Source organism: Coenobita brevimanus, chromosome 93 (genome assembly GCF_032717465.1).
Source record: "Coenobita brevimanus isolate Jiangsu-jjx chromosome 93, ASM3271746v2, whole genome shotgun sequence".
Classification (NCBI taxonomy): Eukaryota; Metazoa; Arthropoda; class Malacostraca; order Decapoda; family Coenobitidae; genus Coenobita; species Coenobita brevimanus.
In genome coordinates this window covers 54,415,065-54,429,422 of record NC_137046.1, presented here as the reverse complement: position 1 = coordinate 54,429,422, position 14,358 = coordinate 54,415,065, and the positions used below count along the sequence as shown (strand labels likewise).

At 44.9% G+C, this 14,358-nt stretch overlaps 1 protein-coding gene across 1 annotated transcript in view; it reads right to left on the bottom strand.

The window, feature by feature from the left end:
• The window catches only part of pdm3 (POU-domain protein pdm3), a 361,168-nt gene that overhangs the window by 167,232 nt on the left and 179,578 nt on the right, over positions 1 to 14,358 (bottom strand). The window contains exons 4-5 of the mRNA XM_080282319.1: positions 3,948 to 4,603; positions 1,110 to 1,348 (exon numbers count right to left, since the gene is read on the bottom strand). Of these exons, the coding sequence (XP_080138445.1) occupies positions 1,110 to 1,348; positions 3,948 to 4,603 (895 nt within the window). The remainder of the gene's footprint in view (positions 1 to 1,109; positions 1,349 to 3,947; positions 4,604 to 14,358) is intronic.

The following is a 14,358-nucleotide window of genomic DNA, read 5'->3' as shown; positions in this document are numbered from 1 at the left end:
TTCTGACGCTTTCAGAAATGGTAACGACATACAAACGACGAGATAGGACAAGAACTCAGTACATAAATTCAATGACACTTATAGAGTGCTAAGTCGGTTTAGGTCAGATAAGGTCAGATCTTGGGGCTATGCGTTTAGTGTCAAGTTTAGAGTCTTTGGGTCAGGGTCAGGTCTCTGGGGTTAGGAGCTATACAGGGATAAGGTCAGGTCTAAAGGAGCTAAGGTCACGTCACTAGGTGCTACGGTCAGGTCTGTGCGGACAAGAGTTAGGTTCCTGGGAATAATAGTTAGGTCTGGAAGTTGGGGTCAGGCGTGGGAGCTATGATTAGGTCTCTGAGGGCTGAGTTAGATTTCTAGACTCAGGTCCGGGGGAAAGGGTCTGGTCTCTGGCAGTTACGATCAGGGTTGGGAGACAGAGTCAGATCTCTGGGGCCTTAGGCAAGCTCTGAGAGCTAGGTCAGGTCTGGGGATAAGGACAGGCCTGGGACCAATGCTGAGGTCTGGGAATGAGGATCAAGTCTTTGAGGGTGAGGTTTAGGTCTCTGGGAGCTAGGCAAGTCTCGATGTTTCGAAATACAGAATTATAAGATGTTACAAATATTCTCATGTGTTATGACAGTTCAGGGATAAAAGATGTATGGATTCAGCTTGGGGTCACCTGCGGCAATACGCAGGATCCTCGAACTTTCTAGGTCAAATCTGAGTCTTGCACGGGAAAATCCCGTTAAAGAATCTAAGTAACCCAAGCACAGCCAGGATGACAAATAATTTGGGTCATACGGCGCAAAAGACCACTGCAGATTCAGTTAATCCAAGTTTTACCAGTCACCCAAGAAAAACAGATCTCGTGAAGTAGCAGACCAATACAATTTAGTTAATGCAAATCCAAGCTATTCGAATCTTGTGACGCAAAAACTAAATACTTAAAGCACCATAATAAATCGAAACATGTGACATTACAACTTTTTAAGTTTCATTAAATCCAAACACCTCGAATCTTGAAAAAAAAATCAGTTCTCTTAAGCACTACCAGTCACCTAAACAATACCCCAAAAGACTATTACATTTTCGCTTCACCCATGCAAAGCATACAATCACTTCCTACTCACCAGATCCGACGGGCGACTGAATCTCCTCCTGCTCTGGGATGGGGGAGGGTGCGAAGTGACTGGCGAGGCCGAGTGTGAGGCGTCCGATGGATGAAGGGAGGGAGGTGACGTGGCTGGTCATGTGGTTGGGGGGGTTCTGGGAGGTGATGGGGGGACTCTTACGGGAGAACACCCCGTTGGCCGTGGAGAAGGGTAAAGGTGGTGGGTGCCCGCTATGCTCGTTGAAGCCTGTGGAGGGGTTGCATCCACATTAACTTCTCATGGTCGGGACAAGTCTAGTATTCTATAGAGGATAACACCAGATGGTTTTATTCAGCAAGGGTAAGTTATTGGAGCTTAAGAGTGTTAACACTTCCATTACAAAAGGTTCCATCCATGTTTACTCGTTTCACTGCAGTTGGCATATTTGGGTTATTATGTGCAAGCCAATACTGGAGAACAGCGGATAAAAATAATCTCGCATAATCTTTTGCTGCTGTTTGTGCACCTAGGAATTTTCTTTAGGTTAATACTAGATTACTTTTTTCAGGTGACATTAGGCTTATCATTCAAAGGGTTGTAAACATCACCTGAGAGTGACAAGAATATAGCAAATGATGTCACCATAGTTAAGGGATTAACGGCTCCTAAAGTGCTCACTGAAACCTATAGGAGGGCAAAGTCCATTTCAGATTCTGAAGTTTTACGCTACGACGGACTATGAAAAAGCTGTCTGGAGGTGAAAGGAATATAACTGAAATTTTTAGCATATTCCCAAAACTACTCCAACAGTAGAGACGAACCATATCAGACTTTATTTTTAGGGAGGGAACAAAAGGTTTCACGTAAAACACATTTCATTTACTGATTATTACTTTGGAGGGGACTGTACGTAGGCCTATAATTCTTAAAGGTGCCTCATAAATTGCACCCATATGAAACTCCACCTCAAATATAACTATGCCTAAAGAGGGACCTACTTCTTGAGATTTCTGTATGACGGGACCCAAGAATTATACTTAAACGTAAAGGGGCTCCATAAACTGCATGCAGAGCACAGAGGGGCCCATCAAAGCAGTTAACTACAAAGCACTCAGAGAGCGCATACCTCCGCCAATGCCACTGCCATTAAAAAGCATACGGATCCGGACCCGCCCCAAAATTTACTGAATTCATTCTTGGCCCATGGCCACTCTACCATAAAATTTCATTGAAATTCATTGAGAAGTTTTGGAGATATTATGCGGGATACTCCGAATCCGGATCAATATTTAATCACATTTTCCTTGGCCCATGGTTCACCCTTCCACAAAATTTTGTTGAAATTTATTAAGAACTTTTGGAGATATCGTTTGGACAGACAGACAGACAGAGAAAAACACAGGTGAATACATAATCTCCTCCAACTTTGTTGGCGGAGGTAATGAAGGACCCATGAACTTAACATACAAACACAAGGGGCCCCAAGGATTACACAAAAAAATGAAGAACCCCATTCATGAATTACTTTACTAAGGAGCACGTATATACACCTAATGTAATGTGAAATCCCAGCATCTCAAAAGGGTCACAATATGTTACATCCACAAATAATGAGGTCTCCATAACTGAAATTTCTTACTGAGGAATCCTGTAAACTGCATCTGGATATAAAGATGTAGCCCACAAATGAGATTACTTAATTCATGAGGGGGCGATAAATCACACCTAAAAATAAAGAGGAACACCCAACTACCGAATTTATTTCATAAGGCAGATAAATAACTGCACTTAAAATATATGTGTACCTAAATTAAGGAAACCAACTGCAGTGAGAATGCACTTTAACTGACTCATTAGATGTATCTAAAATCGAAGGGACACCAATTACTTAATTTATAAAAGGCTCCTCAACCTGTGTCAAATAATGAAAAGGAAGCATCATAAACTGCTCTTATAATAAAATTTGGGGCTCATTAATTTGCCCTATAAATAATGATGACCTATGAACTGGACCTAACAACTGACACTTCCTTAATCAACAAATAAACGCGGTTCCTCAAATTACATCTACAAGAATGGCGACCAACGAACTGCTCGTAGAACTAAGGAGATGGCCCAGTAACCCTTTCAATACGATGAGGCTGTAAGAATCCTTTCTACCTACAGACGATTTTATTGTCACATTTTTAAAACTGGAGGCATTAAATATAGCCGAAATTACTCCCTTCAATAGTACAGATCCATTTAATTAAGCTGAATACAAGCTTCTCAATATAGCAGGAATATTCGAAAAAAAAACTCAAATGAATAAAACTCATCAGATTCAAGGGGTTAAGGACAGCAATAGTAAACTGAAAAAAAAGTGCTCCACGGGCTGAAGGTGTTAATTAACATTACTTCATAAAGTGACCCATAATTTACACGTAAACACAAAAGGGAGCCTCACATTATTGACTAGATCTATTAATGCCTAATGAACACACGCCACCAACTATTTACAGCAATAGTATTTACATTCATCAAGTGCTGCTCATTGGCCATTGTGATTCATTATTATTATTATCATTAAATAACAAACGACAAATGACTAGGGTAAATATATGAGTATGTTTATACCACATTAATCATTATGTGCATGTTTGTGAATACCTGGTGGTCATGGGTGAGACAGGTGTGTGTGTGTGTGTGTGTGTGTGTGTGTGTGTGTGTGTGTGTGTGTGTGTGTGTGTGTGTGTGTGTGTGTGTGTGTGTGTGTGTGTGTGTGTGTGTGTGTGTGTGTGTGTGTGTGTGTGTGTGTGTGTGTGTGTGTACCTCTTTACTTGGTGATGGAATGGCAGTTGTAAGTGCATACCTGGTGTGGGTGCGACAGGTGTGGGGGCAACAGGTGTGGGAGTGTGTGGGCCAGGGCAGGTGTGTGGGTGCGGTGCGCCACAGGTGTTATTTCCCCCACTGTTGTGACAGCCAAGGTGTGGCTGCTGAGGCTGCTGTGGCTGTGGTGGCTGCGGCTGTGGCGGTGCAGGAGGCTGTTGTTGTTGCTGGTGCGGCTGTGGCTGCTGCTGTGGCTGTGGCGGTGGTGGTGGTGGTGGCTGCTGCTGTGGCTGTGGTTGCGGCTGTTGTGGCTGCTGTTGTTGTTGTGGCTGCTGTTGCTGTTGAGGCTGCTGTGGCTGCTGTTGTTGCTGCTGCTGCTGCTGCTGCTGCTGTTGTTGTTGTTGCTGCTGTTGCTGCTGCTGCTGCTGTTGCTGCTGCTGCTGGTGATGCTGAGCGGTGCATGCGGAGGGTGTGTGGGCAGGGGGTGTTGCTGTGCCCCCGTGTGCGGGTACGGGCGTGGCGGGCTGTGGTGTAAGCGAGGGCGTGGTGGCTGGGGTTGTGGTACAGGCGGGGGCAGGGGCGGGGGCACTGCTGGATGATGCTGCAGCCAGACTGGATGCAGCGCTGGTGATGCTGTTGACAGCCATCAGTAGGTGTTCAGGGACCTGCGACAGTGGAGGTGACTGTGGCTGTGGAGATGACCCGAATGGCGGTGGTGGGGGATCCTGGGGAAGAAGGAGAAGAGGCTCGTTAGGCTGGGGTCCGATACTGCTGAAAGAATTAGTTCTAATTTCCCTAATTAATCCCTTCAGTACGGTGAAGTATATTCTTGCTGTCATCAGACGAGGTTATATACAATATGTGAGGAAGGACTTTTAGATATAAAAAAGGTTATATATGCCCTGTATTAACCTCGCCATTACAATGGGCTCTTGTAACTTAAATAACATTATCTGACTGTGACAAAAATATACGTTTAAAAATGTCCCTTCCTTCTCCCTACGGATGACTTTACGCTCCCTCTTCTATCAGCAACCTCTCTCTCTCTCTCTCTCTCTCACACACACACACACACACACACACACACACACACACACACACACACACACACACACACACACACACACGCACGCACGCACGCACGCGCAATCCTTCTCCTCCTCCTCCTCCTCCTCATCATCATCATCATCATCATCATCATCGTCGCCGTTATCATCAAAAATTACTCATCCCAGCCCAATTTCCCATATATATAATGAGATGGACCAGATCCAAACAAAGGAAAAAGAAAACACGAAATGATCTATACAAACAGTTACTCATCATTCGATCTTTTCGCAGGTCTTGGATGCATCCCACAGTGAGGTTCTGCCACATACGCTCTCTTTTTAATTTGTTCTTACCCGTTAGGGGTTTCTGTAAGCAAATATATTTGTCCGAGGGAAATCACAATAATAACCTAGGCGTTTTCAGACCCAAGGTAAGTGGAAATCACGGCAGTCTTACGTGTACGATCTTCTTACCCTTCTCCTTTAGCACAACCTATCATTTTCACTTATTCTGCAGGGTGTTAGAAAGGTCTTTGTACAACAGGAGACAGGATGTGTGTGTGTGTGTGTGTGTGTGTGTGTGTGTGTGTGAGAGAGAGAGAGAGAGAGAGAGAGAGAGAGAGAGAGAGAGAGAGAGAGAGAGAGAGAGAGAGAGAGAGACAGACAGACAGACAGACAGAGACAGAGCGGGGTGGGGGGGTAGAGAATGTAGCAGTGTTAAGTATGTATGAGGTATGTATCATTGTGGGTGTGGCAGTGTTAAGGTGGTAGTGTGTAATACTTGCACACCTGTTTTTCTATCGCTCTGCTTATTATTCCGGTGATCTTTTATGTATTTAAAGGGTGTCAGACACGTGGACTCTTACATACCAACAGTACGACAAAATAATCACCATCTATAATTTTATCCTAAGAGATTCTGAGACATGATTTTTGGAAAGTAAAAATGGGCTTCCCGGCTCCCACCTACTCCATTACAAGTGGCAAAAAGATAAGAATGTGAATGATAATGGGAATGAGGAGGAGGACGTGATGGAAGAATAGGAGGAGGAGAAGAAGGGATAGGAAGAAGAGAAGAAAAGGGAATAAAACGATGAGGAAGACGACAAAGACGACGAGCAGAAATATGAAAAGGAGGATAAGAATAATGGTGATGAAGAAAAACTTAATGCTGACGATGAAAATGACGATGATAAAGTCTAGGATGATCAGAAACTGCGTAACTGCAAATGAGGCAAAACAAGTAAATAACATAAACTCTGGTTGTGGGAATTCCTCTATACTGAGTAAAATCGCCCGTCGTATACTGGAAAGAAACAGGAAAATCTTTGTTCTCTACCAAAATGTTCATCTTTAAAGGATTTCACAATTATCATTCCCTTGGCTTTACTTCAGTTTAGTAAAACTGTTGGATGCTTGTCAGAATATAACGCAAAGTAGACATTTCGCTCCCAGGAAGTTAAAGAAGCCCTCCTCCCTCTCCCCCGTGACACCCACAACCATTATTAATTTCCCGGTATCATGAAGTTCTCCATGATTTACAAAACCCAGGGAAATTGGCGACTATTAATAATGAGTTAGAACGAGGTCTGAGGGACGAGGTAGGCGCGGTGGTATCATTACAAACACTGGATGGGTAGTGATGTAAAGCCGAACCACGATCCAAAGGCCTTCATATATTTAAATTTCTGACCTGCGCAAAAAAAGGGACCTTAGATTATCGCCATTAATATTGCGCATGGCGTAGTGAGGGCCCAGCGAACTCTCAAATGAGGATTTATGGGGGTGCTCATAATTCAGGAGTTCTAGGCTAAATTCGCTCATGATTACCTATAATATTCAGACTACTAATCACCCACTCCATAAAGATGAGAGGTCGTGCGGTCCACTTGAGGAATGGCAATAATGGTATACAATCAGAGGTCATAATGATGATGACATAACATAAAGTAGCTGGGAATTACCTCAACATCAAAAACAGGTTTATGAACACACACACACACACACACACACACACACACACACACACACACACACACACACACACACACACACACACACACACACACACACACACACCAACAACAGTCTCTTCGTACATATCACGAAACAAATATGCAGTATACGAGTATATATGTAGCAACAGTTTCACACACACACACACACACACACACACAGCAACAGTTTCCTCATACATATCAAACACACGCGTAATGCCCAAGACAAATATGCAGTAAATATAAGTAAGGTCATAAGTACAAGAACACATTTCCCATGTACCAATACATTAGTGCATTTAGCAACAACTACCTGTCTTCTAAAACTTTGATATACAGATGCAAAATAACCGGGTAATGGCACTTTCAACGGCTTGTTAGCATTCGTAAACAGGCCAGAATCATATGTCCCTCCGCTGATTGCAACATCCCTCACACCTTTTCGTAAATTGCTCCTCGGTTGAAGGGAGGTGTTTCTGTTTGCGGGGTGTAAGTGAAAGACTGTTGGTGGTGGGGAAACGATGGGTGAGGGATGGGTTTTGTGGTTAATGGCTCAAGAGGTAGTATTGTGAATGGTGCTCAAGTTTTGAAAGTGGGATAAGAGGGATTCTGTGAATGACGTTGGTAAGTGGGGACCATGTAAGTGATGTGGTTGAAATCTGAGGAGCATTTTTTTTTTTCTTTTTTGTGGGTCGTGTGGATGAAGTCCTGTGAGTAGTGTAAGAAGGATGATGTTAATGATGTGACGGATGATTCTTTAAGTACTGTGAAGGGGATTCTGAGTGGTGTGCGTGAGGTCTTGATTTTGTGGGTGGTGTTGGGGTGGTTCTGTGAATGGTGTGAGGGTGATTCGGTGAGTGGTGCGAAGGGATTTTGCGTGTGGTGTGGATGAACACTTGAGAGTGGTGTGAGGGATATTCTGTATTAGTATGGTTAAGTGTTGTGAGTAGTGTGGGTTAAGTACTGTGAATGGAATCAGAGGGATCCTATGGAATATAAGTAGCTTTTTTTTTTTTGGGGTGGGGGGTGAAGAGACATACTATGGGGTTGGGAATGATCTCTGAGAGGTCGGGGTTTGTGAACAGTGTGATGGAAATCTAGTAACAGTACGGATTGGCTTCTGTGAATGGTATAGGTAGTCTTGTGGGTGGTGTGAGTGCAGTCATGTAAGAGGTGTGTGGATACAACTGTGTGTAGTGTGTGTGTGTGGGGGGGGGGGTCAGTGAGTGGGGTGGAGATGTCTTTGGGAGCATCTATGAGTCGTAGGGGTGACCTGCTGTGGATGAATGAGGGTAAAGGCGCTGTTGTTGTTATGGTATGAGGTTCTGCGGGTCGGTTCTCTTGATACAGTAGGATCCATTCTCGCATAGTTAACAAACCTACCTTCTAAACCTCGTGCAAGCCATTCTTTAGATACTGTGGGCCTGGGGTGTATGATGAGTGAGGTCATGGATGATGTGGGAAAGGTGGATATTGTAATGTTGTGTTGTGAGGACCATGGGGGTGATGAATATTATGGACTGTGTGGGACTGGTACACATTGTGGGGTAGTAGTGTAGCACGTGTAGGAGAAAAATGGGAGCTTCTGGGTAGAGTGTGTGGGGTGATGGAGAAGAGTGGGAGCCGCTGTGTGGACTGTGTGGGGGTATTGGAGAAGAGTGGGAGCCGCTGTGTGGATTGTGTGGGGGTAATGGAGAAGAGTGGGAGCCGCTGTGTGGATTGTGTGGGGGTAATGCAGAAAAGTGGAGGCTGCTGTGTGGATTGCGTGGGGGTGTTGGAGAAGAGTGGGAGCCACTGTGTGGATTGCGTGGGGGTGTTGGAGAAGAGTGGGAGCCACTGTGTGGATTGTGTGGAGGTGATGAAGAAGAGTGGGAGCCGTTCTGTGGATTGTCTGGGGATGATGGACATTATGAGGTCGTACTGTGGGTGTGTGGGGAACGTGTGGGAGCCATTGTGTGGATTGTGCAGGGGAAGCAGATATGGTGAGATTGTACTGTGAGATGTATGGGTAGTAAATAATAGTGGGTACATGAAGAAAGTGGATATAGTGGGGTGTGCTGTGGGGTGTGTAGGAGCGATGGACATTGGACACTGCAAGTGGGTGGGGGTTGGCGGATGCTGCAGGGTTGTGATGTGGGGTGTGTGGGAGTTGAGGACATTGTGAGGTTGTACTGTAGTTGTGTGAGGGTGGCGGACATTAAGGGGTTACACGGTGAAATTAATGGATATTGTGGGGTTGTACTGTGGGGTGGTGTGTGGGGGTGGTGGCAAGGGCGGCTACCGATGAGCGGCTCTCTGCCCTTATAGGTGAAGTAATTACCATGAGAATAAGCGACCCAGGCCCTCCGGGAAGTGCCTCTCTCACACCTACACTCACACACTCGCATCTACGCCACACTGCTACACCCCGTCCTTTACACTCAATCCACTACACTGTCCACTGCATCATTGCTACACCGTCCACTAAACTTACCGCTACACCTCCGTCCGCTACACTCACTACGCCCCGTCCGTTACACCTTCTTCGCTAAATGCTCTTCTATTCACTGATTCTTTTTCGCCATACACCCCCGTCTGTTTTACTTTATATGCAAAACTCTCCTCAGTACACTCTCGTCCGTTACACTTTCCTCCCTGTACTCGCATAGTTACAACCAACTCTGTTCTCTTCCCATTACCCACAGCTACATTCGCATCAGCTATACCCTTCTCGAAACTGTGATTCTTGTTTGCAGTGCTTACCACTACACCTTCTTCATTACATTTCCCTCCGCTACACCCTCTCCTCTATACCACCCTTATATTCTACTTCGCAACATCCCGGTCTGCTACAGTGAACATTGCATTCTCGTTCGCTATACCCTCTTCGTTAAACTCACCTTATACTTGTATTCTATTCGATACAATACCATTCATTTCTTTCATTCTCTAATAATCTATCCGCTACGTGCACTGCTAACACCTCTTTCGGTACTCCCTTGCCCGCTATACCTCTCTTCACTACACCCACATCCGTTACACGCTGTTTTCACACTTGCTACTGTCAATAAAATTATCTCACCTGTAAAATACCTCTCTCTCTCTCTCCCCTCCTCCTCCTCCATTTCTTGTCCTCCTCTCACCCATTGCCCCCTTGTTATTATCCTTTTCTATGAAATATCCATGACTGCTTTTCTGTGTTGCACGGTAGCTCTTCCCGCTTTTTCCTGCTATCTTCGCTTCGAGGGACTGGTGGGTGGGGGAAGATTTCCTGTTTTACTTTCCTTGTCTTTGACGTATAAAACGGATTCCATAGTTTTATCCTACTTACTGATAAACAGCTTCGAAAGAATCAACAGATCAATTGTTTCTTCCTTTTGTACTCCTCACCCTCCTCTCCTTCCTTCCTCTATTTTTTTTTCTCTTTCCTTCATCCTCCTTCCCTCTTCTCTTCTCCCTCATTTCTTATCCTTCTCGTCATCCTTTCCCCTCCTCATTACCACCTTCCCTCTCTTGACTCCCTGTTTCGTTAATTGTGGATGCATCCTTGCGATACTATACCTCTCTACTTAGCCACTCTTTTCCCACTCTAATTTTCCTCCCACTCTGTCCGTTACTTTCTCTCTCTCTCTCGCTCTCTCTCTCCTCATTTTTACTTCAACATAGCTTTATTCCTTTCGTTTAACTACCACTCTTTTGTACATTCACCCTTACCTGTCTTACATTTCCTGTCTTCCCCTACCCCTCACCTCTTCCCTACATCACTCCTCTCTCCATCCCTCCTTCCCTCTCCCCCACCTCCCTCTCCATGTTTCCCATCCCATTATACAGGTATCGCTCCAGTTTTTTTTCCACCGCAAGACCGGTTTGTGAGTTTTTTTCTCCTACTCCCATCCCTTCCCCCTCCAGTCTCTTCCCTTGCTTTCCGTCTCCTCCTCCAGTCCCCTTCCTTTCCTCTTCCCTGTTCCGTCCAGTTCTTTTCCTTCCTCACCTGCACCCTCTAGTTCCTTCCCTTCCTCTCCCTCTCCCTCCAGTCTCTTCTCTTTCATTTCCCCTTCTCTCCCAGTCCCTTGTTTTTCACACCCACTCCCATACCTATCCATTTCCCTTCATCTCTCCTCAGCCACTCTATCCTCTCTCTACCTCTGTCCTCACCCTCTCAGTCTGTCTGTCTGTCTCCTTTTCCCCGAACCCATCCCTTCCAGTTTCCCGACTCTCCTTCTAGTCCCTTCTCTTCCTCTCCATTTCCCCCTCTCCATACCCCTACACGTCTGCCTCTTCCTTCTTATATCCTGTCTTTCCTGCTCCTTCCAATTGTCCCATACTCTAACAGGTATCTGACTCTTCCCTTCCCCATCCCATTCTTTCCGATCCCATCCACCATCCCCCACTGCCTTTGCCTTCCCTTTCCCCCAAAAATTATCTCACTTTTTTCTTCCCATCACTTCTTCACCTCATCTTTTCCATTCGATTCTTCCCCTCTCCACTTCCCTTCTCTTCGCCTTCAGTTTTCATTTCTTCCTTCTTCCCTATCTCCTTCTCTGCCCCTATCTCCCGTCACCCTCCATCGTTTTCTTGGCCTCCTTTTCCTCGTCCTCTCTCTCTCTCCCTCCTCTTGCCCTTCTTCCTCTTTACCCTTTCTCTTCCCTTCTCTCCCCTCTTACTCCTTTCCTTCTCCTCCTCCATCCTCCTCTCCACTTTTTCTCCCCCACTCCTCCTCCTCCCTCTCCTTTCCCTACCATCTCCCCTACCCCCAGCAGGCCTTGTGTTTATGGAAATGTGTGAGGGCAGGTGAAGGAGGTGCTCCGAGAGACTCACCCACACACTTATTAATATTACTTGAGTCCCGCTCCAGGTGCTCTCTCTCTCTCTCTCTCTCTCTCTCTCTCTCTCTCTCTCTCTCTCACTCTCTCTCTCTCTCTCTCTCTCTCATCTGCACCCTACGTTAATTATGTATGCTTATTTTCCGTCTATTTTTCTCCATTTATTTACCTTTCCACAAATCTTTCACATCTCTTACCTTTCTCTGACTCCCTTCTTTATATCTATCTCATACCTATCATTATATCTGTCTAACTTTGTCTGTCAGTCTGTTTGGTTCTTTGTGTGTAACTATGTACTCGTATGTCTCTCTCTGTCCGTACATATACATACATACATACATACATATATATAAATAAATATTCTCTCTCTCTCTCTATACCGGTATATGTATATGATTATTTTTCTCACTTTTAATGTTTGAATGTATCTACCTACACACCCACCCACCGCCCAGACCACCAACATGTATGGCCTCCAGTCTATGTATGCTTGTATGTATGTATAACGAGCTATATCTATATCTATCTATATAAGTATCTAATCAATCACTGTACTTTTTCTTTTATGTAGGCGTTTACTTATTTCCTGAACATATCGGTAGATCTTATTTATATCCACATGCTGCTATTTATTGGCCTTTCTGTTTGATGTTACTTTGTTTCTCTGTAACTTTTTTCTTTTTATCTGTGTGTGTGTGTGTGTGTGTGTGTGTGTGTGTGTGTGTGTGTGTGTGTGTGTGTGTGTGTGTCTCTCTCTCTCTCTCTCTCTCTCTCTCTCACACACACACACACACACACACACACACACACGAAGTCCCCTCAACTTCTTCCCAAGACATGTGCAACTTTGCGGGTTTGTTCTTTTCCCCGGCGAGTAAAATTATTTCAGTTTCCCCTCCTTCCGATTAAATGCATATAACTTTTTTTTTTTTTAGTGTGTGTGAAGTACATTTGCATACCAAAAGAGATACTTGTCCCTCTTAGTTACGCAAAGAAAGAAGTTGTTGGCAAAAAGACGAGAGAGAGAGAGAGAGAGAGAGAGTGTTTTTTCTCTCTCCATCTCCGTGTTTTTAAGAGGTGGATACTAGAAAACGGTGTGCAAGATTTTTTTTCCTTGACTGACTAGCGGTTTTGCTCGTAAGCTGCCTTTATTAGTCAGTCTCTCTCTCTCTCTCTTCTCGCTCATACACACACACACACGCACACACACACACACACACACACACACACACACACACATACACATACACACACACACACATACACACACACACACACACACACATACACATACACACACACACACACACATACATACATACTGTACAGTATACACATGGTATTTTTATTACACTTAGAAATTCTCATTTTCTCTTTCTCGGACATACATACAGACATACTACTGCATACACATGCTTATTTAATTACACTAACATATTCTGTGTGTGTGTGTGTGTGTGTGTGTGTGTGTGTGTGTGTGTGTGTGTGTGTGTGTGTGTGTGTGTGTCCAGTGTGTGATTTTCTGAGATGGAAAGTAATGAAGTCAAAATGGGGAATTACACATTTTCTTCTCGGAAAGTTTGCGTTCTGACTCCAAGGTCCGTAACCATCTCTGCGCGCGCGTGCGTGCGTGCGTGCGTGCGTGTGTGTGTGTGTGTGTGTGTGTGTGTGTGTGTGTGTGTGTGTGTGTGTGTGTGTGTGTGTGTGTGTGTGTGTAAACAATTTCTTGTGTATTTTTTACCATCTCTGAAAACACATGCCTACATTAATCTTACTAGAACTAACTTAGAATCAGCTCTCTCTCTCCCAACTAATCACTTGGAGATCTTGAGCTGAAAACAAATATCGTCTGGTGGTGACACGAACATTATTATTACAGAGGATAATTATCAGCTAAATAAAACTGTCTAGGGATGGCAACAATATAACAGAATAGGAGTCATCGTAACTGAGGGGATCCCTACACCTCGAAAGGGACATTGTTTTTATCGATATAAGATAGTGATGACGACGATAACGACGACGAAAACGACCACGACCACGACCACGACGATGATGTGTGTGTGTGTGTGTGTGTGTGTGTGTGTGTGTGTGTGTGTGTGTGTGTGTGTGTGTGTGTGTGTGTGTGTGTGTGTGTGTGTGTGTGTCTCCAGCCGCAGTGTTGTCAATCAGGTCTCCAATTACTCCACTTCCCCGATGTAAAGGCTAGTGGTACTCTCCAACCCGTGGCAACGCTGCTTGTGCCTCCCCTTCCCCCACCACCAAGTCCCCTCCCTCTCCCCCGAAATCCCCCCTCCCGGCCTCCTACCCCGCCTCCAGACATCCTGCTTGTCACAATCCTTTGTTGCCAGGAATTACTAATTAAGCTAACAAGTTATTAATCAAATGGGCGTCGTTAGCCTCTGATTGCCTTGTTAGTTGTCGCTCCCAGCAGCTGTTATTTCGCCGAGATCACTGGCGGAGGCAGGGTGGTCAGAGGGAGAGAAAGAGCCTGTGTGTCTGTGTGTGTGTGTCTGCGCGCTTTGCAAGAAATACATTCCGTTGCTCCAGTTCGTGATGTCAGATCTCGTGGCATTACCAAAAGCATCAGTATTCTAAGACACATCAAAACACTTTTTTCTATAAGTTTGTT